General features: G+C 41.1%; 2 protein-coding genes across 3 annotated transcripts in view; both read right to left on the reverse strand.

Annotated features, from left to right (window-relative positions):
- The window catches only part of RSU1 (Ras suppressor protein 1), a 99,682-nt gene extending 80,033 nt beyond the window's left edge, over nucleotides 1–19,649 (reverse strand). The window contains exons 1-3 of one of the 2 annotated variants that reach the window (XM_042816764.1): nucleotides 19,507–19,649; nucleotides 16,474–16,585; nucleotides 10,711–10,761 (exon numbers count right to left, since the gene is read on the reverse strand). In XM_042816764.1, coding sequence (XP_042672698.1) covers nucleotides 10,711–10,761; nucleotides 16,474–16,585; nucleotides 19,507–19,524 — 181 coding nt within the window. In that variant the 5' untranslated portion in view covers nucleotides 19,525–19,649. Of the gene's footprint in view, nucleotides 1–10,710; nucleotides 10,762–16,473; nucleotides 16,586–16,729; nucleotides 16,778–19,506 lie in introns of those variants that run through there. The other variant, XM_042816765.1, reaches the window with a different exon arrangement.
- A 2,521-nt stretch (nucleotides 19,650–22,170) lies between these two features.
- Nucleotides 22,171–27,394, reverse strand: part of CUBN (cubilin) — a 183,301-nt gene continuing 178,077 nt past the window's right edge. The window contains exons 61-67 of the mRNA XM_042817375.1: nucleotides 27,086–27,248; nucleotides 26,390–26,598; nucleotides 25,588–25,735; nucleotides 25,277–25,458; nucleotides 24,007–24,172; nucleotides 22,891–23,126; nucleotides 22,171–22,481 (exon numbers count right to left, since the gene is read on the reverse strand). Of these exons, the coding sequence (XP_042673309.1) occupies nucleotides 22,374–22,481; nucleotides 22,891–23,126; nucleotides 24,007–24,172; nucleotides 25,277–25,458; nucleotides 25,588–25,735; nucleotides 26,390–26,598; nucleotides 27,086–27,248 (1,212 nt within the window). The 3' untranslated portion in view covers nucleotides 22,171–22,373. The remainder of the gene's footprint in view (nucleotides 22,482–22,890; nucleotides 23,127–24,006; nucleotides 24,173–25,276; nucleotides 25,459–25,587; nucleotides 25,736–26,389; nucleotides 26,599–27,085; nucleotides 27,249–27,394) is intronic.

Genomic DNA, 27,394 nt, shown 5'->3' on the forward strand with positions numbered 1-27,394 from the left:
TATATATATATATTAATTGGGTAGGGGGTAGAAGTATTTTGTGAGAAAGAAAATTGTGAGAGGGAAAACAGAAAGGTTGCTTGAGATTTGTGGCAGGGGAGAAAGAGCCTTTTTTCTGCCATGGCTTATTTTCTGATTCAACAATTTAGATTCATTTTGTATATGAAGGAATGCTCTATGGATTCTAAGAAGCAGAAGACTGAAATTAACTCCAGTGTTGCTCTCATAACTAAAATACACAGATTCAGTACTGTCATGTCAAGAGATGAGCAACACTCAAGAAAAGTTGATGAGGCATCATGTTCTTTTATCTCAGCCTTGCACGACTAAACATCCTTACTATCAACACACTGCTAAGTTGCAGAGTTCTTCACAGACTTACAGCAGACTGCCAAATACCAAGAAATTCAAGTTCTGGCAATTCTGAATTCCACTCGAGTCACCTTCGCATGATGAGCTGTGAGAATGAACTGTCAGCATCCTGGTTCCATTCACCCACATATTTACAGTAAGATCCGCAGTCTTAGCAACTCCTTTAAGACCATCTGCTGCCCAATGCCATTAACAACTAAACTCCTCCCCAGCAAATGCTAGTAAAAGTTTGCAGCCCAATGCTTTGCATTTTCCCGTGAAGCTTCAGTCACATCACAAAACCCCATTCATATTAAGCTTCACATTGCAAGACCAGACAAAGCTTTCTTCCCCTTGTTCAACACTGGGAATCGCATACAGAGATTCACTGTAACAGCTATAGACTTGATTTCAAGAGCTTGGCTGAGAGGCAGAGTCTACAAGTTGCACGTGAAGCAGCAAGAGATCTTTCTTCATGCTCCTGCAAATAAATATAGGCAACTTGTTATACTTCAAAGGATTTAAGAACAAACAGGCTCTTTTTCACCCTGACATTAGTGACAATTCTTCAGGAATGAAAATAGCTCTTAAGGGCAGCCTTTCACTCAAAGCATAACTTTATTCCTATGTAAGAGCAGCTGTTCAGTAGTTCTGCTATGAGTTCCAAAACATTCATATGGTAAATTAAACAGCACTGATCAGAACCTGTATAGCTCCACATCTAAGTGTCCTGGACCCAGATCTCAGTTTCTCTCCACACAGTGAGCCAGCAGCCATCACAAGACTACCTACTTGAAAGTCTGATGTTGCCCTCTGTTGGAGAATAAATACTGGGTTAGCTCCATCTTTCAGCTGAGCAAGCTATTGTGCTAGGAACATTTGTATCAGTTAAAGCACCCTGGAGTAAAATTTATCTCAGATGTGACCCTTCCCAGTAAAGCAGGGAGTCAGAGGTTCTCTTGTCTTTGACTTGGGTTTCCATACAATTCCTCCGAGGTGGCAGAGCCCTTCACAGCTGAAAATGAGCCTGCTTTCTGGTAAGTCTCAATTTCTGAGAACGATCTCCCGGATCATTCTACAGAGCATTGGAAAACAGTTAAAAAAAAAAAAAAAAAAAAAAAGAAACATCACAATTTTAGATGTAAACAAACTCAGGTGTTTGCAAGATTAAGTCTCTCTTTGTTTTTCATCTATGAGATGAAGCACAGCCTGTTTTTTGGTGGCTTTTTTTTTTGTTTGTTTGTTTTTTGCATTTAGTATGCATTGACATTAATTCAAACATTTCTGAGAACTGTAGAAGACTGATCAAAATTTATATTTTACTTCTACCTTGTGAAGGAAAACAGCTCATACTGTTGATGAACTATCAGTTGGAGGAAGGAACTGAGTTAGTGAAAATACAAGCCTTCAGGAGCAGAGTACATGATACGTAAACTGAGAGAAACATTTCAATTCATTTATATCTCAACACTGAATGCTCAAAATAAATATTTTCCCACAACTGCTTGGAAAAGCAGCATCCATAACACCTGCCTATTCATAAAACTGTGAACCAAGTAATCTCTTCAATAAATGTTATTCAAAGGTTACAAAAACCTCCCATTTAATCCAACGGGTTTTGAGTCAGACATCAACTTATAAGGATTTTAATTACTTAAGGTTATTTTCTTTGACGCTATCGGCCTTAGAAACTTCAAGCTGCAGAAACTCTTTTTTCCAGAATGCTTCTCCAGTTAATGAACTAATTAGGCAGCACCTAGGAACATGACATTAAGTAGAACCTTTAAAGGTTCTAAGGGAATATTTATCCAGAAGAGCTATTAAAATATAAATCTCTTTTCTGACAAGCAGTACTGAGTCTATGCCAGTTTCTCATTAAACCATTCCATTTATAAGCAGGTCAAGGGTAATAGAGAGTAAAGAGAACTCTGCAGAACTTTGGGAGTGCCATAGTCTGGTGTAGATCTCAAGCAGCATTTTCTTGCCAAAAAGCAAGAATCTGCTTAAACCTACAAGGAAACCTTTGGGCCACAGCGTAACAAACCCCGTTCTGCAGAGCGTTGCTAATCCAGTTAGCTCCACAGGAACTTTGCATGAGTAAGGATCCCTTAGAGTAAAGGTCACAGACACATGAAATGTTACTCACATTTCACGGGGGAGGAAGAATTCCAAATACGAAATACATAATGCATTCCGTGCATCCAGTGCAACTGTACTCATAGAGCTGGAGTCAGGTTCAGATTAATTTAACAGGAATTCTGTTATACCGAGAGAAGCAATCAGCTTCACCAAAATGAAAGGGGAATTAACAGAGGGAGAACACAACAGTTTTCATTTTAAATATTCATGGGCATGCTGATATCATACTTGGCAGTTAACCGAAGAGAATCCTCATCCCAAGTGAAGCACTCAGTACTTAATTTACACATCATGTAGTTCACGTTTTCCTCTTTTGCCTTTCCTCCACACTCCTCCAAAGACGAATACCAACCTTCCAAGCACTAAAAACATTAAAAATGGACTGGTCTCCTTAATCTTCAGTTTTCCCAGAAACCAGCACGCTTCTTTTTTTGCAATTAACCACAGAAGCACTGCAGTTACGAAAACACACTTATGAGTACGTGCTACTGACGTGCTACTGTGCTAACAAAGCAATTTACCAATAAACGGTTTTAATTTAGAAGGCAGAGACTAAGGAAAAGTGCTGTGAGCACAAGAGAGGCTGGAAAAACACTGGGAAATAAGTCACATCTAGCATAACCACTACATTCCTGTCAGAAAATAATGCTTATGATGCACTTAAATGCTTTGAGAAAAATACTCAGAGCCAGGGAGGGAAGTTAGGAAGGGACTGCTAAATTGAAAACAAGTCATCTATCAGTAAAGAACTAAAGCCACAAAACCTGATTTTTGCTAGCTAATTTTATAGCACTAAGGGATACTATAAGCTGCGTGAGCACAGGTATGAAAGTGTGGATTTAACTATGATCCCTCATTTCTACATCTTGAAGAAAGCAAGATTAGCAAAGCTTTTTGAATTACTTTGACATGCAAGTACTCCAGAGGACCATGGCATTCCAGCTTTTAGCAGTTGTTTCATGAACAGTTCAGACAAAATGCTCTGCTGCGTGCAAAAACAAATACAGGCTGCATCACCTTGTTACAGGTCAGATCAGATCATACTTACACTCTGATAGCAAGGAACAGCTAAGAAAGAACCATAAGACAAGTATATAAAACTACATCCAGTTTTCCCCTCAATCCAGACTACCTCTCCACACCTCCCTCCTTCAGTATTATCAACAAGAATGAGAACCTATTCAACTTCTTCGATAGCAAATTCTTTAGGATGGTACAGAACTAAGCTCCTCAATGAAATCAGTTCATCAGTGCCAAATTCACTAGCTTTGAAGATGACAATTTCAAAATAGCTTATTTTGACCAAAAGATCTCTAACAATTTTACATTACAACTTGTACAAACACATGGAGAAATATTGATGGTAACAGCCATTACAGATATTTTAAGCCACCAGGGGAGATGATAAGACAAAGAATCTGTACTGAAGCATCAGAAAACACTGAGACTTATGAAAAATGAGCTAATATATTTGCAGGTGCCTTTTAAAGAGAGGAACACGCAACAGTTTCAGAAGAATTACGGCAGAAGTAAACAATACGTGCCCAGGGCTGCATTTAGTATGTACACTAACTCAGAACGCAAAGCCATTTCCATACATCACAAAATTTAACTATTTATGCTAGACTAGGAACCCTTCATGAGGCACTCCCACAGAACATTACAGAACAATAATCCTTCATAAATTCTTCTGCTTCATTCCCCAAAGCTACTTAAAAACCCAAGCTTCTATTATTTAAAGCTGAATTACTTTGCCATCTGTACTTTCTCTGAAACAAGGCTTTTTTTCGGGGGAAAGCAAAAAGCTAACAAGGTATTTAATCTAAACATTTGAGCAGAACTCAGATGTCACAAATGCAGTTTGGCATATGCACAAGGATCTCCTTTGCTTTCCTTCTCATCTCCTCCTGCGCACCGCATTCATAAAGACATTTCCCTTCAGAGATCTTTGTCCTAGAAATAGGAAGTATATCCAAACTGCATCTGCAACTGGGGCAAGAGGCATAGTAACTTCAAGCACATTCCTAAACGGCGCTGAGAATTCCCTGCATCAGGCAAAAAATCTTTGGACACTGCCTTGCTTCCTCTACACTAATAACACACTTGCGTTTGGAGTGCACCATGTTAGCACAACAGTGAGGCACGTCTCAAAAGCGAGCAGGGGAAGAAGTGACAAAGAGTACACAGGCATTTGGGAGACCCCACAGCACATTTCAGCAGTCTGGAGAACAAAACAGCTGGTGCATTTCAGTGCTGAGAGATGTGCAGTTGGTACCTGCCTCTATACCACCTCCAACACACGTGGGCACACGGCACAGCCTATGAAAGGTAACTTCTACAAGAGACAGCCTACTGTACAAGTGACAGAAAGGGAACTCAGCAGCAGTTTAAACTAGATCAAGGACACAGTCAAGAGGGTTAATAGCAATGAATTGACAAACTTTGTGCTGATAAAACATAGCAATTTAGAAAGAGATGGTAGAGTAAGGCAACAATAAGCAGTATGAGCTGCAAGAAAACCCTACAAGTTCTGCTGGAAGGGAAAACGCACAAGTATGGTAACGAGTAACTATTAGGTTGTCTAAGGAACACAATTAATGAGATAAAGCCATTCTGGCAGGATCAGAAAGTTGATTCAGGAACAATTTTCAGATAAGGAAATGGAAACCAGCAGCAAAAAGTTAATGGACTATCCTACAAAAAGGAAATAACTAGGAGTTAAGCATTACACTTGAGTACCAAGAAAGAAGCAGTGTTTAGGAAATAGCAAAGAATGATAGCAGACAGCAGCTCAGAGGAAAGGGACAGTAGGACAGCGAATGTGACATCAGGTAAATACACGCATGGGAGCTTTCTGAATCAAAACAGTTGTTACCAATCTTTCATCATTTGGTCACTTGATAATACTGGGCAAAGGATCAGAGTGCAAAAGGATAGAAAATAGTCAGGAGAAAGATATGAATAGCTGACAACTTATGAGGATGTTTAAATGCAGCAGAAGCATATGGTAAAGCTGGGAAGCACAAGATCATCTGAGGTTAAGGAGACTGAGGAAGAGAGCAAACCTGAGCTACTGTTCAGCGCTACCTGTGAGTCAGAATGAATTGATAGCAAGGCAGAAGCTTTTTTCAGGAAAGTAAAAAGCTAAAGATACTTAAACAGTGACCTCTAATGGACAAACCATATATTACTGCTATTTCCACTGAGCAGATACTCACAGGCTCCAAGTATATATCCAGATAACAATAAAAACGCTAGAACCTTTGAATGGATTCTCCAAAGGATCACAATATCAGTTAATCTATTATGTATGTAGGTCAAATAATTATTAGTCACTACCATAAAAAAAAAAAACAACTTACAGAGTATTACTAAAATAAGTGAAAATAAACCACATCATGTTGGCCTACAGCCTAATAGCAGTACATGTACTGATGGCCAGCACTCCCCTACTGTCAGTGCTAAAATAATCTTTTAACATCCCACTCCTCTTTCTAGGCATGTTTTTCTGTGCTCTACTGGCTTGGACTGCAGTTAACCTGAAAAGCTTCTGAAAGAACTTCAAGCACACTTCCCATTCACAATGCAGTACAGTTTATCTTAACTAGCATTCCAATTAGGGATAATAAATGTGACTATACCTGGATGTGAAATTTTGTATGCACTAAGTAACCAGACAGTTCTTCACACTGGGCTAGCTGTCTGAAGTCTAGAATTTTCAGTACTATTTCATACTTAATGCTCAAGTAGTTCATAGATAGTGATCTGCAAGAAAAAACAAACTCAGGTAGTGCCTAAGCCACTACAGTTTGACTGTAGTGCCACTACAGGGTACAGTTTGAGAAAGCTCCCTTTAAAAAAGGAAGTTTCTTCATTGCTTTATTTCTTGTTTACAATCCCACTGGCATAAAGAGAACAACCAGTGAAGTCTAATCTGCCCTGCTGACTTCAGCTCCCTACTGCACAATCACCTTTCCATGCCCCAGAGGCAGCAATTCGATGAACCACTACATCCAGTCTTTTAAAAAAAAAAAAGTAACACTACGAGCAAAGTTACTCAAACTTAATTCCCAGATTCTGTGACTACTTTGTCACATTTAACCAAATTAACCCATTACACTGAAGGGCTGTTGTTCAGCCCCCAATTTCCACAGATGTAAGTAATACTTTCAGGACCTTTATTCCATTTTATTTTGATATTAGCCAGTGGGTTCAGGAGATGCCTGATCAGACCAGACAATCTATGCAGATTAGACCTGAACATGACAGTCTTGAATTTTGCTTCCCAGCTTTTCCATCTATACAGTAGATAAATGGCTTGGCTTTAGAAACCAGTAGATGATGGAAAAAAAAAAATTCTACTACAGCATATGGGTACAGTGGCCCATATGTCTAAGTTAAAAAAAAAAAAAAAAAAAAAAAAAAAAAAAGTACTTGCATTCTCCCTCTGCTTTCAACTGGTTCATTGCAGGAGACCTCAAAATGGAATCATCCCAGGTTTGTCACTTATACAGCAAATGGTCTAACACAACTGCAGAAACACTACTTGGCTTCCCCTACAATTTTGCTTCTGATTTTAAAGCTGTTCTGACAAAAAAAAAGTTCTCAAGAAGCAGCAGAAGCATGAATTTTACTCTTTCATAGGTTACCTGGAACAGAGGCAGCCAGTTCAAGGCTCCTCCATAAGCACAGCACCAAACAGGTGGCAAAAATCCAAGGCTTATAACCTCCAGAAAAATCCATGTGGATTTGAGTACTTCAAATAAAAAGTGATTTACAGACAAGTAAATGCAGAAGCACCAGCAGTATGAATGGCATACTAAAAACATTACTAAGAAAAGCACACATGATGGACTTCATAGGATAATTCTCATACTTGCTAATGAAACTTTACTTTTAATAGTTTGCTGGCAAAAATATGAAATGCAGTTACATAAAACATGCATATTCAATTTTTACATATATTTATTCCTCTAGATAGACATATTTACTCTAAACAGCAGAAAAAACAGCAAGCAGAACACTCATTTAAATGGCAGAAAACTAGTAGAAGATGCTAATATGACCTTAGTGTAGCATGTCAAGTGTCAGTGCCACCTGCTTCCTAGACATTTTAAGAGCAATCTGCTAAGACAATTAATTACGTAGCTTAAAAGATTAGGTCAACAGTGTCAAATATGAAAATATGAACTTCAAATTTAGCCTTTTTAAAATGTGTGCTGCCTATTTAAGTGTCTATATCATTCTGTGAAAGAATAGGAACTTTCAGACACAGCGAGTTACTTCTCAGAAGTGGTTTTACCATCCCCTGAAATAAAACCAAACATAGACAGGTGGACAGTATTTCTAGGCTGAGAGAACAGATATTTTCTTGCAGCCTGTTGGTCTAAGGGCTACTTTAGAATAAAGAAGAAATTAAAAAAAAAAAAAAAAAAGAGATTTAACATAATGCAGTTGTAGAATACAGCAGCCCTTAAACCATTATTTTGAAAATCAAAACTAATTCCATAACAGAGGTCTAGCTTGGCTTTTTTTTTTTTTTTTTTTTTTTTTTTTTTTTTTAAATGAAAAAAACCTGAAAGCATTCTTCTTGTACACCTCTTACTAACATATCTTCAGTCAGGCCTTCAGCCAAAATTTCTAACTAGGATATAGGTTAGTTATATAGCTTGCAGTTTTGGCACTTAAGCTGAGGGATGTCACTCTCTCTTCTGGCTCAATTCTCAGACATACAAGTTTACCCTGACTGGAGTCTTGCTGCAGGAGTTTCAGCCTGCCTTCTCTTCCTCAGTATTACCATTAACTGCTATAAGCCCAACCAGCTGTGCATTCAGCTGAACTCACTCATCAACTACATTTAAGATTTGTAAGGTGTCATATGGAAGAGACAATCAAGTCCTCAGAAGTTTATTAGCATTCAGAAGTTTTAGAATTAAATTCAAAAAAGGGAAAGAATAGTCATATTTACTAAGAATAACACTTACAGCTCATTTTATCCCTGTGCCAGGCAGCACTCATTCAAAAGACATCAGAGCAGACAGCAGATAAGAACCAATTTCTGCCCAGCAGCACTAAGCATAATTCACTTAACCCAACTTCAGATGAGTCACCTGACCTTCTCTCACACAGGTTTTAGATAGAGGTGAGCAGAACAAAACGCTGTCTCAAGGTGCCCACAACCCTCTAAAAAATGCCCACAACCCTCTAAAAACTGCAGAACTAAAGTGGCTGAACTGAGCACTGCTACCTGCCTAACTTTAGGCAGCTTGAGGTCAGAGACATGCATCTCCTTACAGTGACCAGAGGGAACATAAAAGCCCCAGACTTGGTGGCCCAAGCTCCATCGGAGGCTGATAACAGATGATTCACAGCCAAAGGTTATAATAATGTTTTCCCAAACCATTTTCTCAGTTTCTAGCTACTTGCAACTTTCTGACCTTATAAACTAGAAGTAGATCTGCGTGTTTAATAACAGTGCTTAATATTTTCTTTTCCTGACATTGCTCATAAATTTCCTCATCACCTGGCATCTGCAAGTTAGCAGGAAATCGCTGGTCAAATTCATAAAGAAATCAAAGTCAAGAGGACACTATACAGCTAGGAGAACAGAGCCTAGAATACTTACTTCATATTTCTCACTGGTGCTCAAATACCACCCATATTCTTTCATATTTCACACTACTTTGTGCAATCATTTAAGCTGCTCATGACTACTAAACTACACTAAACAACATCCAGAGAATCAGTGTTCACATGGTAGAATCCAAGAATATTTTCACTTCATGCTTAATCCTCTTTGAACTTTCAAATCCTTAAACAAGATTTCCATATTAATACATACATTTTAAATAACAGATTGTAACAAGATAGCACAGCAATGACAGCAGAGTAGCAAGGTCCTAGGCTGCAGCAAGTGAGGACTTGCTCAAATACAACAGCCATGGACACAGAAAGGAAAAAAATCTACTTACCCTTAGGAGGTCTCAGGTACACAGGGATCTCCAGCAAGATACCTTTGCCTCCACTGCCAACCCTTAAATGAGGTCTAGGAAGGGGTGGATCCCAGCTGCACCACTTCCATCACTCAGAGCACTGCATGCACCTGAGCTCTCCTGGGTTGGCCCTGCCTTACTACCAGGTGCTCAAACACTGGTTCAGGCCATGACTTAGCATTTCCCCTGCACGCATACTATCTTACAGCTCATGCAGCAAATTGCTGAGAATTTGACAGTTTTGATTGGTTGCTGCTTTTTTATTTTTCCTCCACCCTACTCTCAATCTGTAAAGCTTTTTCTGGGGATAGCCTGGTGTGAGCTACAGCAGCTGCCCAGTCTGCTCTCCAATACAAGCCCACTTGGGCAGTTCCACTCTTCTCTCCATTTCCACACTCTTAAAAAATTAAAAAGTTTCAAAACAGTTTCAAAAAGAGAAGAGTGAGACACATGACACGTGCTGAAAACAGAGAAGGACAAGCAGAACATCAACAAAACCAGGACTTCTCTTTACAAGACACACCATAACAGGGACAAGATGAAACTCACTGCTTGTCTTTCAAAAGCCAAGTAGCAGTGTTTGGAAAAAAAAGACAGATAAGCCTGAAGCTTTCTCTTACAGAGAAATAATTTATTTTGCCTCACAAGAGAGAGTCTATTTTCATGATATGATCTCCACCAACACCTCAATTGAGGCTAGGGGAAGTAGTATCCAGAGGGTAATAACTGAAGATGTTGTACTGCAATACAATCAAGAGACAGTTTACACTCAAAAGATTTGTTGTTGTTGTCAATAAGACAGGTTGACTTTCATGCCCAAAGCACACATTCAGTTGGCCTTCATCACATACACTTAATTATAGATGTAACGCAGCTGAGTTGTAGTTTTCACTTGCTCCAGTCAAAGGAATTATCCACATCCTAAAAAGCAAACTGTTGTGTTGGTTTTTTTTTTTGCTACAGCTCAAAAAAATTCTAAAGATAGAGACTACCTGGCACTAGTATGACAAGTTGACTAATTGACTCTAGTATGTGGAAAATTTGTTTTGAAGTCAGAAAGAAATGTTGAATATGACTGCTGGTTTATACCCTCAATGTTTTTTCTGTTAAGTATTTCACCAACACCAGTCTCTAAGTAGTGACACTCACTCTATAAAAAATAAACTAGTAGCAGCAGCTTTTAAATACTGCTCTGCAGCTGCAATGAAGTAGGAAGTAGAATACTTACTTGTAAGCTTGTTGTGACTCAAAACCAGCTGTGTGATATGAGACAAGGTAACTGTAAATGAAGAGAGAAAAAAAAAATTAGTTTATGAACAGACATAGCAACTGCATTCATTTCAGCTAAAAAACCGCATGAGTTACTCTCCCCAGTTAAGCAATTCCAGTTCATATGCATGAATACAAAAACCAAGACAGGCTCACAACTTGGGGATGCATTGAGCCCCTTCTCCATTCCTTTACTCCTGTCTCTGTTTCTTCACGAAGCACTGTTAACACAAGCGGTACCCTGCCTCCCTGAATAAGCCTGACTCCACACACACTCCTACGGGATGTGTACAGGAACGCCTTTCATTTCTGTCTTTCAAATCCTACCCAAGAAAGAACCGACAGATTAACATTTACCCAAACAGCAACATGACATACATCACATCTCCCCATTCCCCATTCAGTATCTTCAAGTCCCAAGCAGCAATAGCTGTATTTACAGCCTTTCACCCATGAAGCAGTTTCACACACTTGATTGAACTAGACAAACCTCCTTTACGCCTTTACTTGCAGTGCTGTCTCTCCAGAACAGCCCTAGAAGTGATGCAGCTGCCTCATGGAACAAAGGCATCCTGGTAAGTATGTATGAGAACTGGTCATGCTAACACACACTTCCTACTTTGCAAGTTTGAGAGGACCACTGTAACAGTAAAGGAACCACTTCCCAGCAATGTGCTTTGTGCTGCTTCAGGCAACCCTTAAACTCGTAACACAGGCAGAGGTAATCTGACAGCAGAACAAATGCAATCACCCAAAGGCAGAAACAGAACAGAAAGTTCAGGGTAAAATCAAAATGGTTTGCCACAGTTTTCCCTGCAGCTGCAGGCTGGGGAGGAAGGAAAGGCTGGGAGCAGAAAGGAAGAAACAGTGCACCCACCCCAAACTTCTCTTAAAGAGCAAGCACATGAGTGCTGCTGCAACAGCTCACTAGGAGAAGGAGGGCAAAAGGGTACAGCAGCCTCAAAGATTGGAACCAGACGTAGGGAAGCCTGTTATTAGCTCCACATCCTTCAGATGCAGACCTGATATTCTCAGTTCCTATTATCAAGCCCCTTACGCACAGCAGTGTATTTCACACATCACTCTCTGAACTTTGCACTTAAAATCACCAGTCCCCATGACATGCCTTTTAATATCAGAGTAGACTAACCCAAGTCCTCAAGGAAAGGCTCAAGTTTAGGCACCAGTACCATACACTTCTCTTAACTCTTTTCTGTGAGGAGAATGTAACTTCAATGAATGATAGTTCGTTAACATTATGGCCAGACACGGCCAAGTTTGCCAGCTGAAACTCTTAAGCAGAGCATACTTGAAGCACACAGATCAGAACAATTCAAATGAGCTTAAAGAAGGGGCTGGAATTTCCTGTCTGTGTACACAAGATTCAATAATTCAATACCCAACATACAAATAATTAGTATGGCTTTTAATCTGTGCAAGAAACCAGCTAAAGAAGAGAGATCACTGCACACAGGCCACTGAAGGAGAAAGTCCCTGAACTCCATTCAGTGCTGCATTCAGCAGCAAACAAGCAAGCCTCTGCTCAAAGCTGCTGAAGACTGAACTAAGGAACAAAGCAGTAAGAAAGGAAGCGTTTTTAAACAGAGAACTGTGACAGACCCTGCAATAATACATGCTAATGCATTTGATGTTCCATGCCTGCCACTACATTATTTTTACCCATTGAAAGTGAATGTGCTTGTAAAGGGTCAATTAAATTCTCAGTGTGCAGATCCAGATCTTCGGAGCATTGAACTCCTGAATTGATGCATGTTAAGAAGTTATGTGCATACTCTGATTTTAAAGCTAGGACTGCTGACTAACCCCTCAAGGCACACGTAGTGCTGGCCTCTAACAGCACAAGCATACAGGCACTACTCGCTGCTCTCTCCCCATTTGTCACACCTCTGTCTTCCTCAACCATGTTGTCAGTTTTCATAAGCATTTTCTTCCTAACATGTCGCTACAGAATAGAACAAAGTCCCAACATCAAGGATTTCATGGATTTCAATCCATCAAAGACTTCTCAATCTGGACCTTACTGTCCAGATTCAGCCAAACCTGGACACCTTGCCTGAAAAGCCCCAGCATCCCAGCCAATCCCGGGTCTTGACAAAGAACCCTATTGTATCTTCAACCATAAATATGCCTACATCCTACGAGGGGGAAAAAAGATTTAGGGACATGTGCACTGGACTACCTGCAGGAGATGAGGTATAAAGAGATGCTTGGCCATCCTGTAAAAGAGGTGAACTTTCTCCCTTACATTAAGGTGATCTTTGTGAAATGAGAAGTCCCTGGAAACACCAAGTCTTTTGCTGTCACATATTTTCTTACATGAAAAGGACTGTGCTGTAGGATCAACTGGCTGTAGTGTTCCTTATCCTATAAACATACATCGATAGTCCATTACACAACTAAACTACCGACTCTATCAGCAGACACCTACCTTCAGCAACTAATTAATACCCCCAAGTACCATGAGAAGGCTGAAGGAGGTGCAGCTGGAACCATCTCCCTTTGTCTCCTCTGAGATGCAAAGGCATAGGGATTCCCAAAGGGCAATAACTGTAAGCTCTGTACAGTAGCACAGGAGACACAAAGAAAGGAGGCTGTAAGGACTGCAGATTCAGAGCCGCTGTTGGCACGACACTGATTCATACACAGGAGATAACTTACTTGGATTTCAAGGATGCATCATACGTGCACACAGAAGTTACAGGGTGAGGATGCCAATGGCTGCCTGAGCAATTTACTCACCTGGTAACTACAAACTCTTGTGATGGTCCCAAGCCCACAACTGCATCAAAACAGAGTGGGTGGGGGAAGAGAATTTAAGCTCTTTTCTTTTCACCCCAGTATCAAGGGCTGCTTCCACCACACTGCCAGTTAGCTCTACACAACATATCTGGATGGCAAATCTTTGCTTATTTTTCTAAAAAAAAAAAACAAAACAAAACAAAAAAAAAAAAAACACCATAACAGGAAGACTCCGGAGTTCTTGCTGGACCAAGATAGGGCACTGCCTCTCCCACTGCAGGAAGTTCACATAGAATGAGCCCTGCAGCAGCACACAACACAACCTGCAAGCAGCCCGACACTGTTGTCTGCACTGCGGTTACTCTAGGAACAAACAAAAATTCTAGGCATATTAATTCCTACCACACAAGCACATGCTTTGTATAAAATATGAATAGCTCACAGATGGAATGATAACGAGAACAAATTAACACTTCAAGTAAATAGCATTTCATCCAATATTCCTTCCCCCAACAACGAGACTACAGAGCAGCAGATGTCCTGAGTTATTGGGACAAAATAATTCATAGCTTCACCACACCTTCCTTGCTCTAAGAACAACTCTGCTTAGATTCCCACAAAAAAAAAAAATGTCTGAGCCAGGCAAAAGGCATCACACCCCACTTGCTTTAATGAGATAATTCACTTTACACGACATAATCTGATTCTCTTTACCTCCACCGGTCAATATCAAAGTGTTTTGTAAACAAATGTAATCTATTTATTCCAGAATATCGAATTAATAACAAACAAAACAACAAAACAAACCAAACCAAACAAGCAGAACTCAAACATTTCCACAAGAGAAGACACTCATTAAAGCTATTCATATAGGGGTGCACAAATAGCACACAAATGTTTTAACCACTGGTACAACATTTGTTTTGCATATCAGAATAACAAGAAAATATTTTAAAGTTTAAAATTGTTTCACCTGATCTTTGTGTTAGTGTGATGCACCGAATTACAGAACACCGAGACCAAGGGACGTTTCAAATCTCAAATGAAATGGTTTGCATTAGAAGAGACCTTAAAGCCCCTCTGGTTCCACCCCGTGCCACGGGCAGGGCTGCCCTGAGCCCATCCAACCCAGCTTTGAGTGTTAGCACCCACAGCTCTGGGCAGCAGTGCCAGTGCCTCTCTGACCTCTAAGTAAAGAATTCCCTCCTAACACCTAACCTACATCTCTTCTATTCTAGTTTAAAGCCATCACTCCTTGACCTATCTCTACACTCCTTCATAAAGTGTCCTTCTCCAGCTTTCCTCTTAGCAATTTAGGTACTGGAAGGCTACAGTGAGGTCTCCCTAGAGCCTTCTCTTCTCCAGGCTGAACAAGCTCAGTTCCCCCAGCCTGTCCCCATAGGAGGTGCTCCAGCCCTTCCAATGATAGCATGGCCTCCTCTGACAAACCAGCTGACAGCTCAGCCTTCCCTCTAAGGAAAGAGAAAGCAGGAAGAGATGGAGGAGTCAACAAATGTCTAGGTTTAAGCTACTTTAGGACAATTTTAGACATGAATGTTCATTTCACATATGAAAAGCATTTCTGATCAATTTTGAGACAACATCAAAATTTGACACAGGAAAATGTTTGGTTTGTTCTATCTACCCTATAGACTTCCTTGGGATGGCAGAAGTCAAGGCAAAAGAAAAAAAGTGTCTGTCCTGTATGGATGGAAGAAAAGCCAGAAGAGAGTCCAAGCAAAGATGCTGCATGTATTCTTCCCTTCTTCTCCTCCCTCCCTGTTAGGAGTCGTTTTTAGAATCCCTTGTCTTTATACAGGTAACAAGAATAGCCCTGTAGTTGAAGGAAGGGGACTTGCACACAACAGCAGTTACATGGCACACTGCTTTCAAGTCAGTGCAACTGTATCTACTTTATGTGAATTAAGTTACAAAAGTTTAAAGGCAAGCTCACCAGCCACCCACAGAGAGTACCCACACCTGCAGCTGGACAAGGCTTGGCACACTTCTTGAAAAATAACCGAAACTGCAGAGGGCAGCTTCCCGTGAGAGTTACTGGCCCTCTGAGGAGGGAGCAGTCATTATGTTTCAGGAAACAAAAATCTCATCAGCAGCCACCAAATATAACTTCAGACTATTCTCCAACCCAGTGAGCCTTTGTATCTCCCACAAGGATGATCTCAACTTGGAGAAGGCCCTGAATCACTACGCTAAACCACACAATGCAGTCTGTACAGGTGTGTGCATCTGCACACACTTAGCTGGTGCAGTGTAACTGGGGCACCACGAGTCCATGCCCACTAAACCACGTCCTTAAGTGCCACATCTACCCTTTCCTTGAAAACGTCCAGAAATGGTGAAACTCCTCCTAGAGCTGCTGCAGTCCTCAGCACTCCCGCACAGTTAAGGGTAGGACGTGAACTTCCAGCTGATGCACTTCAATGTTATCTTTCCTCCCAGCTGAAGGAGCAAAGCTGACCACGCGCCTTCGTGCTGATTATCGGACTCGATGTGTCCTACCAGGACTTCGGTTGTCCTGAACTTAGCAACAGCTTCTAGCCCACATCTTAATGCATCAGAGGCTATCAAAAGGGTAAGTGCAGATCTAACGAGCAGTCTGCGATCAAGGTGAGGCAGCCACTAGTTAGTCTGAAACAACACTCATCCAGCAGAGTGCAGGGAAGCTCCTTTCTGAACAGGGATCACACCACGGGCTCTACAGCGCGACGTGCCCCGCACAGCTCGGCAGCGGGAAGAGAACCGGCGGAGGAGGAAGGCCCGTGGGCACACTCCGCGGTTCTGCACAACCCCCGGGCCCGGGCGGGGACTGCAGACACGGGTTGCTCTCCCCCACCCCGCGCGCACGGGCCAGCGGCTCCCCGCACCGCGGCCACTCCCGCCCGCAGCCCCGGCCCAAATAAGGCAGTGCCGCCGCTCCCGCCCGCGCCGCCCCGCTACGCACACAGGCCGGGCACGTCCAGCATGTTGGAGATGCCGCGGTCGCACATGTCCACCTCGGGCTGGTTCTTCTCCCGGCTCTCCTCCACGATCTTCTTCAGCGACTTGGACATGGCCTGGGCGGGACACGTACAGACACACACACACCGTCACAAGGGCGGTCCCGGATCGGCACAGCGATACCGCCCGCGGGTCCCCTCCCGCCCCGCGTCCCCGCGCATCGCCCCAACCCGCCACTGCGGGACCCCACCCCTACTCACTGCGCGGCGCGGCAGCGTTGGGTCGAGGCGGTGGCGGCGGCTGTGGCGGCTGGGCGGGGCCCCGCAGCTGCACGCCTCCAGCCCGGCCTCCCCTGAGCCGAGCCCCTCCCGCGCGCAGCCGCGCTGCCGCCCTGCCCAGGAAGCGGAGGCCTCCCCGCGTTTCCGGAGAGCGGTCCGCGCGCTGGGGGCGTTTCCAATGGCGGTCCACAAAGGTACCGAGCCAACCAGTGCGCTTTGCCGGTACCGACTCGTTGACCATTGGCTAGGAGAGCCGGAGGATGTGGTTCGTCGGCCAATAAGCGCGAACCGTATCTGAGAGCGGGAACTTCAGGCCGCAGCCGCTGGAATCCTGGTTGTGCGCCTTAAGCTGTGGCGCATGCGCGGTGGTGCTGTCTGGTGCACACGCACCTGAGCGGGTCAGGGCTGGGATGTCCTGCTCGCTGTCATTCCTCACATAGAGAAGCTCAAAGCAATTAACGACTCCGTCTCTAAAATGACCCAAAGCCTGGACGCACACTGGGAACCATAGCCTTTCCACAAAAAAAACAAGGATAAGCGGAAAGGTGTCTTAACCAGCAAATCACAGGATCATCACGGTTGAAAAAGAGATCATTAGTCCAACCATCACCATATTCCCACTATGCCCACCCACCACTTCCCTCAGTGTCACAGCTACGCGTTCCTTGAAAGCCCTCAGGGGCAGTGACTCCAGCACCTCTTCGTGCAGCCCGTGCCAGCGCCCCACCGCTCCTTCTGAGAACGTTTTCATCATTTCCAGCCTGAAATGTTGGCTTAGCATTGCTATGGGTATAATTTTAGCTTTTCCTTGCTAAGAAATGGGATGTTTTATCGCTGACATGCAGTACCACATTTATCGCGAGATGGCGCTCGCTGCACGGAGTCGCTTCCTGAAGGGCTGCCTCGGGGCAGCCTGGCAGGGCTCTGCTGTCCCAAGGATACCAGCGAGCTGCACCGCTCCTCTTTGTCTGCAGGAGCACAAACCCGTGCCACGCTCCTGTCTGAGGAAATGCCCTATGGCCAGCAGTCAATGAGCTCGGTGCTCACTGTTCTCTTACAGAGGATGTTCACAGCCTTAGCCAGATTAATTGCCCGTGGGCACATGTCTTAGGACAGCTGGTTAAAGTAGGTGAGTCCTGTTGCAAGGATGGGCAGCTACCTCCCTGCATTCCTTCCCAGCACACAGCACTGAGCTTTGCCTCCTGCTTGTTCTACTGTCCCTCTCAGCTCTGGTCACTGCTGACACTGATGATCAGAAGCAGCAAAGGGAGGGGAGGGTCCAACACTGCCTTTCCTGTGGCTGTCTGAGGTAGTTGTAACCAAGGAAATCATAGAATTATTAAGTGTCTTGTGTTGGAAAAGACATTAAAATCCACCCAGCCACATGCCATGGGCAGGCTGCCCCCACCAGCTCAAGTTGCCCAGGGCCCCAGCCTGCCCAGCCTTGAGTGCCTCCAGGAATGGGGCACCACAGCTCTGGGCAGCAGTGCCAGTGCCTCACCATCCCAAGTAAAGAATTTCCACTTGAAATCTAACCTAAATCTGTCCTTTTAGTTTCAAGCCATTCCTCTTTGTCCAATTATGCATTATTATTCTATTGTTTCCTTTTCCTCCAAAAAAACACTACATTCTGATTTAGGGTTAGTATATTAGAACAGCAACATGCATCTGCAAAAACAGTTGTCCACTACTAGGCACTGCTGCTAAAAATGTATCTGACAAAATTAGACTAATTATGTGTGATAACTGACACAATGTTTATTTGCTGATCTTTGCCTTATTAAAGCAAACTACTATACTTTGGCCTCTATTTCTGCTATCAGCTATTATCATTTTAAGCATCATTTATTAGCAGCCCTGTGTTGTTGCTATTGTTCTTATTATGAATGGCAGTCAACGCTACTAATTTTTATCACATTTCCCTTTAATCAGGACTGCCAAATATTTCTGTGGTATTAGTTTGGCTGCTACAGAAAAATAATTACACTAAATATCTAAATTCTGGTGCCTAGGACACTTATCTCGAGTTACTGTGGAAAACTGAGACATCTCCTTTGCTTTATGAGCCAACTGAAAACAGTTCTGCAGTCAAAATGCTTTGAATATTTAACTAGAATTGGTGAATGTTTTAAATTGAACAGCACTGTTTTGTTTTTTTTTTTTTAGCATTGTAGCTGTATATATTCTCTCTCCTTTCGTTCATAGCTCAAATGAACTCATTCTGTTATTACTTCTCATTGTTTACAAAGAATGGCCCCACCACATAGGAAGGGCAATTCAGAAATGCTTTATGGATGTTTTCAAACCTTAGTCTTTGAAGTTCTTACCATTCATATATAACTGTCACCTAAAATATACTTTTTTTAATAAGTAGATATAACAACATCTAGAAAATTTACACAAGTAAAAAAAATAATCTGACTCTATAAAGTGATAGCATGGACATTGATTATCTGTACTGTGCCTTTTATAGTGGAGAGATTTGTAGCCATGCAGGTTTTACAAGACAGAGATGCAGTATTCACAACTATAGCATGATCTATAAACCAGTCAGCAACATGCAGAAACATAAAAGCATTTTTCTGGTACCATATTCCTGGCAGTATTGTGAAACAAAGCCATAATCATATTAAACAAAGTCTTTGCCTTTTGAACTGTACATTGCAAATAGCAGACCTTTTTCAGAAGTTTACATGTTTAGTTGTTCCAGTTTGCTTTTGCCATGCAATCATTTTAAAGTGTTTTAAATTATTCCTTACCTTCCAAGACAGAAACATGTCTCGACAACAGCTCTCTCCTTTAAAGACCTTCACTTTAATAGCTCTGCAGTGGTATTTCTCTTGTGGTTGCTCACGTAAGATGCTAGAGGACAACAGTGAGTTACTTTCTTCCTGTTTTGTGTTTTTTTTAAAGAATGGGTTTGATAATTTACCCTAATTTTAGACTTTGACTATTTTTGGCAAGAGTCAGTTGGGCCAGATCAATTGAACCTTGTACCAGCAGCTTCATTCAGCAGTCTTCGTGGGCATTAATTCTCTGCAGGACTTTCAGTTTTTTACAGAAGCCCATGCATATTATTCACATGTAAATACAATTATGCAGAAGTATAGCTGTAACGTTTAAAGTTGTACCAAGCATTACTTATTGTTAGATTTTTAAAACATATTAATCTTACAGATTTCTTCTTCTCTCCTTTGTGGTGTTCAGATTTTCTTCTTTCTGCAGAAATTCAGTGGTTCCATAAATTTTGTTTGGCATTATCACCAAAATTCATACCAAGATCAGTATTTATCTTTATCAAAAAATTATCTGAAAGCATTTCAGCTGCTTGAAAGTGACATATGATTTTTCTCTTAGTGAAATCTGTTTTTATGAAGTAAAGATTTCAACACACTGCTCAGTTTTACTGCAGCCCTCCCTGTGGAGCTCAGGGCCAAAGGCTGCATTGCCAAAACTGGCCTCCCACCAATCATAGCCAAACACTGTGCAACAACCAAAAGCTTTGGCAGGCCAGCATGGGGCCAGGGGTCTCCTCAGGGGAACAAACCGTGTGTCAATAAACTGTATGACGAGTGACCAAGATCAGCTGCAAAAAGCCACTAATGAACTTAATTAATTAAAAGTAGGTACGGATTTCTATTAAGTGTGTTGGACTGTCATACTCTTGGCAAGACCAAGGTTCAGCCTGTCAGAGAACTCATTGTCCACATGGGAAAGGAATGTACTTGGCCAGCCTTGAAGCAGCAGAGAGCTGCCTGGGTGAGATCTGCCCTTCTCCACCAACAGCTTCCAGATGAGCAGAGCTGCAGGCTGCTGAAGTGCAAAAACACAATATTCTTGCCTAAAATCTAATGCTGATGTCACCACCCATCCAGCAGCAAGAGCCAGCAACCACATCTGCCCTGTCCCAACTGCACCAAATCCACAATGATTCATCAGAAGGTCAAAAGCACGATGGATGTACACAAAGACATCCAGTCCCAGTCATCCCCTAGAAAAAATAAACTCTTTCCTGATATCTGCAGAAAACCAGCTGAAGCCATGCTTAACTGTACTTACATTGTCTTATGAATTCTTATATTTAGAGCTTATTTTGTAGTTTTATCTCTAGACAGTTCAGATGAATTTGTTTTCTTAGGTGCCCTTTTATAGGTTTTTAATAAACTTTATGGACAGAGATTGTATTATTTCTTGATTTCTAATATGAAATCAGCTCGGCTTGGAGTATTGAAAAAGATCTGGGACACTTAATTTTGCTCTTTTGTGTTTTCCCCCATTAGAGGAACTTTATGGTCTGCCTGCAGCTCAAGAGAACACAGCAGTTTCCTAGTTTGATCCAAATAAAGATATTGCTCCTTTTTCCATGTTATATTTTGGCACGTTAGCAGGTGTATCACCTGTACCCAAGCTAGATTTTTCTTCATATTAGAAGGCTCTAAACCCATGTCTTATGTCTCATTTACTTGACCAGTGGGAGTTCACAGATATCACTCCTTCATACCTTACCAGATAATTGCAGAATGATGAGTATTTTGAGTTTTACATCATGTCATCTACATTTTTGCCCTTTTTTGTTTTGTTTTCTGCTTTGTCTTTTAAGTAGGATGGCTCCTCAGCTATTATGTTTGGTATTTTTGTGTAATTAGGCTTTTTTTGATATGCACCAGGAAATCCTCTAAGAATTTCCAGAGTTTGTTAGAGCTGCCATTAACAATTCCATTGTAACTTATAATCAGTGACTGCAACAATCTCTTTAAGAAATTTCCATGAGTGAACCAGTGTTCTCTGTATATCCCAACAGCATTTGTGACACAAGATGTGTGTCAGCCTGGGGAGAGAGCAAACTAGCGTTAGTAAAAAGCCAATCGATAGTTTGGTATCTGCCCTATTCTGAAATTACATCCATTTTTAAAATGTCTAAAATTGCCCACAAGTTGCCTAGGAAGGTGATACTTTCGCCACAAGTCTCACAAGTTTTTTATAAATGCGGTTACAACATAGATGTTGAAGTCTACATATCTGATGTGATAAATATAGAGACAGAAATGTGAAGTTCTTCGGCTCTTCAGCTTATATGTGTAAATGGCTACAGGGCAGGGGCCAGTTTTAGCAAAGGCTGATTTTATTCTAGTTTGAATAACGTTAGCTATGATTTAGCTAACATAATTGGAACTGGTGATCCTAAATGTCTCTTCCAACATAAATGATTCCACGATTCTGTGATTTTTCAGAAATGGTTGAAACACAGACATGAACTACAGTACTAACTGAAGATAACTTTGTATCCTAGCTCCTCTTAACAGCTTTATGTTGAATATTTTAAGTTTTATCCTGGCTAATTAACTTCTCATAGCATTAATTGTAAATTTTCTTTTTGCACACTTACAAAAGCATTTGAAATGATAAAGAAGAATATAATAAAATATGTTTCAAAACCAGTTTATTTTCAATACGAGAGGTCACATTTTTGACAGAATTTTGAAATTCCTAACAGCTGTACTTACAGTAACTTTCAAAAGGCCTTACTTCAGTCACAATTATCAGAACGGGGTTTCAAATGTATTTTACAAACTAAAGTCTCTTCTGCATAGCAAGGAACGGTAATATATTTCTCTTAAAGGACATTCTAGCTTCTCCAGCTCAACCGGAATCCTGATGGTAAAGTCACATACTCAGCATGAAATTTTACGTAGACTTGATGCGTCGTAGCAGTGAATGGAGCAATGTTTGTATCCTAAAATTAAAGACAAAAAAGATTTGAAAAGTTTTACATAACACCAAGATCCTGTGAAAAAGCCAATCACAGTGCTACAGGTGGGGTATAGATTCAGTCATTGATTGAAGAGATCTCATGTCTGTGCTAGGTACTGCTGTCACATTTCTCCCATAGGATGTTAAGAACATTTTAATCACAAATACAGCAACTGAATTTAGAGAAAAAAAAAAAGCTCGATGATGCCACCCTCTAGATGTCGCTGTAAGGTCTATAGAGAAAGGCTACTAAGATGCCACAGAAGCCTTATGCGTTCACCTCTGCTCGCTTGTACACAATTCATGCCAAAGTTATTGAAACAATCTTAAGTACGGTGCAGTAAAACTAATTTTAGCCAATTACAGGGTCATAGGCATAAGGGAATACATACCACCCCACAGTATGGCCCAGCCTGAGGATAGCTGGTATCTGGCCCGTTGTAAAGGATCAGGTAGTTGCTACTGCAATCCCCTGGGTCATCAATGCTGATGAAATCGAAGTTCACTGTGACAATTCGTCCCTTGGGCGCAGTAATGGCCCACTCACAGTCAGTGTTGTTCCTGTAAGTCGCAGGGTACCTGGGACTAGCAAATGTGCCAGTGCTGCCGTATAATGTTCCTCCACATCCTGGAAATAGAGATGCTTAATTAGCTGAGGAGACTCAGTTTCACAAGATACTACACAGTGTAGTACGTTAGTACAATATTACTAGTAGCACTGAAAAATGGAGAGACACTGAGCTGGAACAGTGAACACAGGTAAGAGCACTTATCCAACGAGACAAAGTGAAGCTCTAGCTAGCTTCAGCAGCCTGACATTATGGAAGGATCATCATACGCCACTGGATGTTGCTGAATGCTAAAAATCAACTCAGAAACCATATTTTTGTAGGTGAAGTTAGGATTGTCTTTTTTTTTTTTTTTTCTTCCATCTGCTTCATCAATTCTTTCCTATCCTGAACTTCATTTGCCTCTTCCTTACCAAATCACCCAATACTGTAAAATTATTCTGCAGTGCTTTTCTGCAGACCATAAGCTCTCTTCAGTAACTTAATGTCAAGAGCAAATTGTTACCCAGCTATTCACCCCCATTTCATACGCCATTTTTGAATAGGCCTATTACACAGTCACTGTACAGCATTTTAGCTAAATTATTTTCTTGGAGAAAATGTCAGTCCTCTTCAGGCTCAGCAGCATCTAGATCTTAGGGCCTATCACAACTGAGCTAGATTGAGTCACCACCATCACCATTACCACCATCACCATCTCAAGATAGATATTCCTGATGTTTTCTGGCCTCTCAGTGAAACGTACATCACCAGTTTAAGTGGACTGCATCCTCTGAGGTTGCTAAATTCAACACTAGAAAACAGGGTCAGCTATGTGCTTGGGAAAGCTTTAGGTTTTGATGAGTCAGGGCCCCAGATGAGCAGGCTGGATTCCACCTGTCTGTGTTTTCCTTCCGTATAGTGTCGGTTAAAGAAATCACTTTGTTATTATAATCTTACCACTTGGTGATGATGTCCAAGTAATTTCATATCCATCATGAGCCCCAGAAATATCACTCTTGAAACGAAGGAAAACAACATGATTTTGGGGGAAGATTGGACTGGGCACAATGTTTCCACAGAACCTGCCAAGCAGTGGTGACTGCATAGTACTCCCATTTCTGACCTGCAAGGGACACAAAAAAAAACATTGCCAACATTAAATCCTCATGCCAGTTATATACAACTACAATTATGCAGTGATGCAAGCACGGTGCAAATTATATAATAGACTTGCTTGCATACTATAATTATCATTTAATACTTTTATTTTTCCTACTATCTTCTTGCAGAGAAGAGAAAAGACACTATTAATCAGACCGTCTGAGCTTTGTGAGCAATTGCACAGAACTAATATCATCTGCAACTGGTAGCTAAATTTTATGGTGTGGTACATCTTCTGACTAATAAGAACTGATTGGCTAGGAGCTAAGATGTGCTCTTGAAATTCAAATCCATGTTTTACTTTTCATAAGAAAAGTTACTATTCCAGATGAAAAGATTAATGCTTTACTCCACAGATCACTCTTTTCTCTGGTCACATTAAGACACAGCTCATATTACCTACCTCAGATTTAATCTGGTGCTTTTTTTGAGCTCCAATAATAGTGGAGTTCAGATCCATTTCTTGAGATAGTAAAGAGGATATTAAAGGAGAATTAATAATGATTCTCCCACAGACATTGGATTTTTGTCATTTGACAAAATGTGGAGAAGACCTGAACAAGGATGACAGAGTAAAGACCGTGCAGAGGATATGCTTTTTCCTGCAACAAAGGGCTTTTGCAAGTATCCCATGCTTGTTAGTAGATCTCTTTTTTTTGCCCCAACAAAAAGGGAAAAAATATCTCTTTTTAAGAAAAATATCAGTTAGACAGAATCTGGTGCTGGAATGAAAGTACTCAGATTTATGCTTTCTGTTCATGCACAAATGTTAATATGAGGTAAAAACTACCCGGCTTGCTCTGAAATTGGGTAACATCAACACGAGTTAATTAAAGATAAGTTTTCTGATAACAAAACCATTCATTGGTCTTAAACTTCGTATAGTGTATGTTTAACCTCTTGCTACAGTACTTGAGTATCTTTCACCATAAAACTTTAACAATATGGTAGGTCCTAATGTCAGTTCAGATCATACTTCAGTCAACCCTGTTAATGTCCTTCATCACATTTTGACTCAGGCTCACACACACAAACACACACACACGTATATACATTGTCTTAATACCTCTAGAAAGTCACGTGAACACTGGATGCTGTCCTCCAAACTGAAAGCATGGAAAAAGAGAGAAATCGTGTGATTCAGGGGAGCTCGCAGAACGATAGAACAATCCATATTGTTGGGGTGACGACCAGGCCAGCCAGGGCTCTTCAGGTAACCGAATGGCTGGTTATACTCTCTGCTGCAACCTAGAGTAAGAAAATTAAAATAATGTAGGCTTTGCAGGATCTTGTACTGCTTCTCATTGCATGGAATCAACAAAAAGAACTGCAGATTTTTTATAATAGTAGATTTTCTTGACATTTCTTCAAGCTTACCTGTAGCTTGATAGGTAAATCTGACTCCATTATTAATCCTGTATTCATCTGATTTGAAAGTCACGATGGCAGTGCGATCATGAGAATAAAATTCAGGGACTGGCAAAGTTTCAGTGCCACAGAATCTATGGGCTGATCCTTGGCTGTGCTAGAATTCAACACATCACAAACTTCTAAGTAGTAATACAGCAGTTTTCTATTTATCAGACTCTAGGTAAACAATTATTTTAGCACTTACAGATCATTCAGGCAATCACATTTGACAGCTCTCAAGGAAATAACTTGTTAATATCTCAATACTATATGTTCAGTTATGATGTGAAGCAAATCCAGTGTAACAAGTATTTTCACAACTTAAGTGAAAAACAGGCAAAGATTTGGAATAATGTAATACAGTGAACATACACAGTTGTGTTTCTTAAGCACTTTTTTTTTCTTTTTCCTCTAGTGCTTCCTACAAACATTCTTCCTGGCATGAATAGTGAATTCTTGGATGGAAGGAAGTGTATTTAGTCTATGAAAGATTGTTGTTGGTCTGTAGGTTCTGGGTGTTAAACCTAGCAGCTCTGCTAGTTGGTGCAACTGTGAATAATTATAAAATACTTATCAGGTTACATTCAGTGCGTGTAAGTGTGCTTCCATGAAATCAGTGTAAGTGGGGCATAATGCTTAATGTTGTGGATGTATCCTTGGCATGAATCATCAACTAATCTATTATCAAACAATGAGTTTTTGTCCTCTTTGAAAAGAGTGAGGAGAGCTGAATGCAAATGAGGAATGATATGGACCGTAAATTTCTTACCAGTGGTAAGTCCTGGAGCTGAAGGTAGTTCTGAGAACAATCCTGGCTGGAATGGAGGTGGAAGGTCTCTATCACCACCTTGACCTGCTGCTGTGGAGGGGCATCAATGACCCAAGTACAGAGAGTAAATGGTGGATATTCACTGGGGAAGTTAGGAGACGTTGCAGTTAGGGAGGTAGAAGTTGCATTATACGTTCCTCCACATAATCCTGTTTAAAAAAAATAATAAATGCATCATAGACTGAAAATGCTTCAAACTGAGGAATGACATTTATTTATTAAACAAAACTACTCTGGACAATATACTCCTGTGTTTACCTATTACACTCGAGAAGGAAAAAAAAAATAAGTAGAACACATTCTAATGTTGTGTCAATGCATTACAAAAACCAGATAAATGTTTATTTGTAATACCAGTGTTAACAGCTCATGACAGGGTGTTCCTGCTTTGCACTCCTTGTGCATCCACCCCACAACCAGCCAAGACCAAAGACAGTTGCACAGGGGAACCAGCAGTGCTGCTTTCAGCTTGCTTATTAGATGCTGAGTACTGCTGTACCAGGGACTACCTCTGCAATTGCCTGGGCCCTGTGCCTGGAACAAATCTTAATAACTTATTATTTAAATAATACATATTTTCACAAAAGAGTCACAACAATATATAGATGCATAAATATATGAGTAATATATACTTACGATCCACTGTGGTGTAGGTAACATTGAAACCCTCTCTTTGCACAGAATTGTCTGTGATAAATTTCACAGTCAAGGAATTACTGGTAGAAAGAAAAGGAGCTGGCACTGTAGATCCACAGAATGTACCAACCAAGTTGGCATTTTCATTGCCTCCATCATAAAGCTAGAATAAGAAAAGCATACAACTCACTAATAGTTTAGGAAAAACAAAGAAATAGAAATGAAGTTTTCTGACCTCTCCTGACATTGCAATTTCTCTTACTTGAAAGCACATTAGGTGCTCTTGTGCTTTAACAGGATGTTCTTGAT

The sequence above is a fragment of the Centrocercus urophasianus genome, unplaced genomic scaffold (assembly GCF_019232065.1).
Source record: "Centrocercus urophasianus isolate 14NV4802_14NV808 unplaced genomic scaffold, USGS_Curo_1.0 seq_16, whole genome shotgun sequence".
NCBI lineage: Eukaryota > Metazoa > Chordata > Aves > Galliformes > Phasianidae > Centrocercus > Centrocercus urophasianus.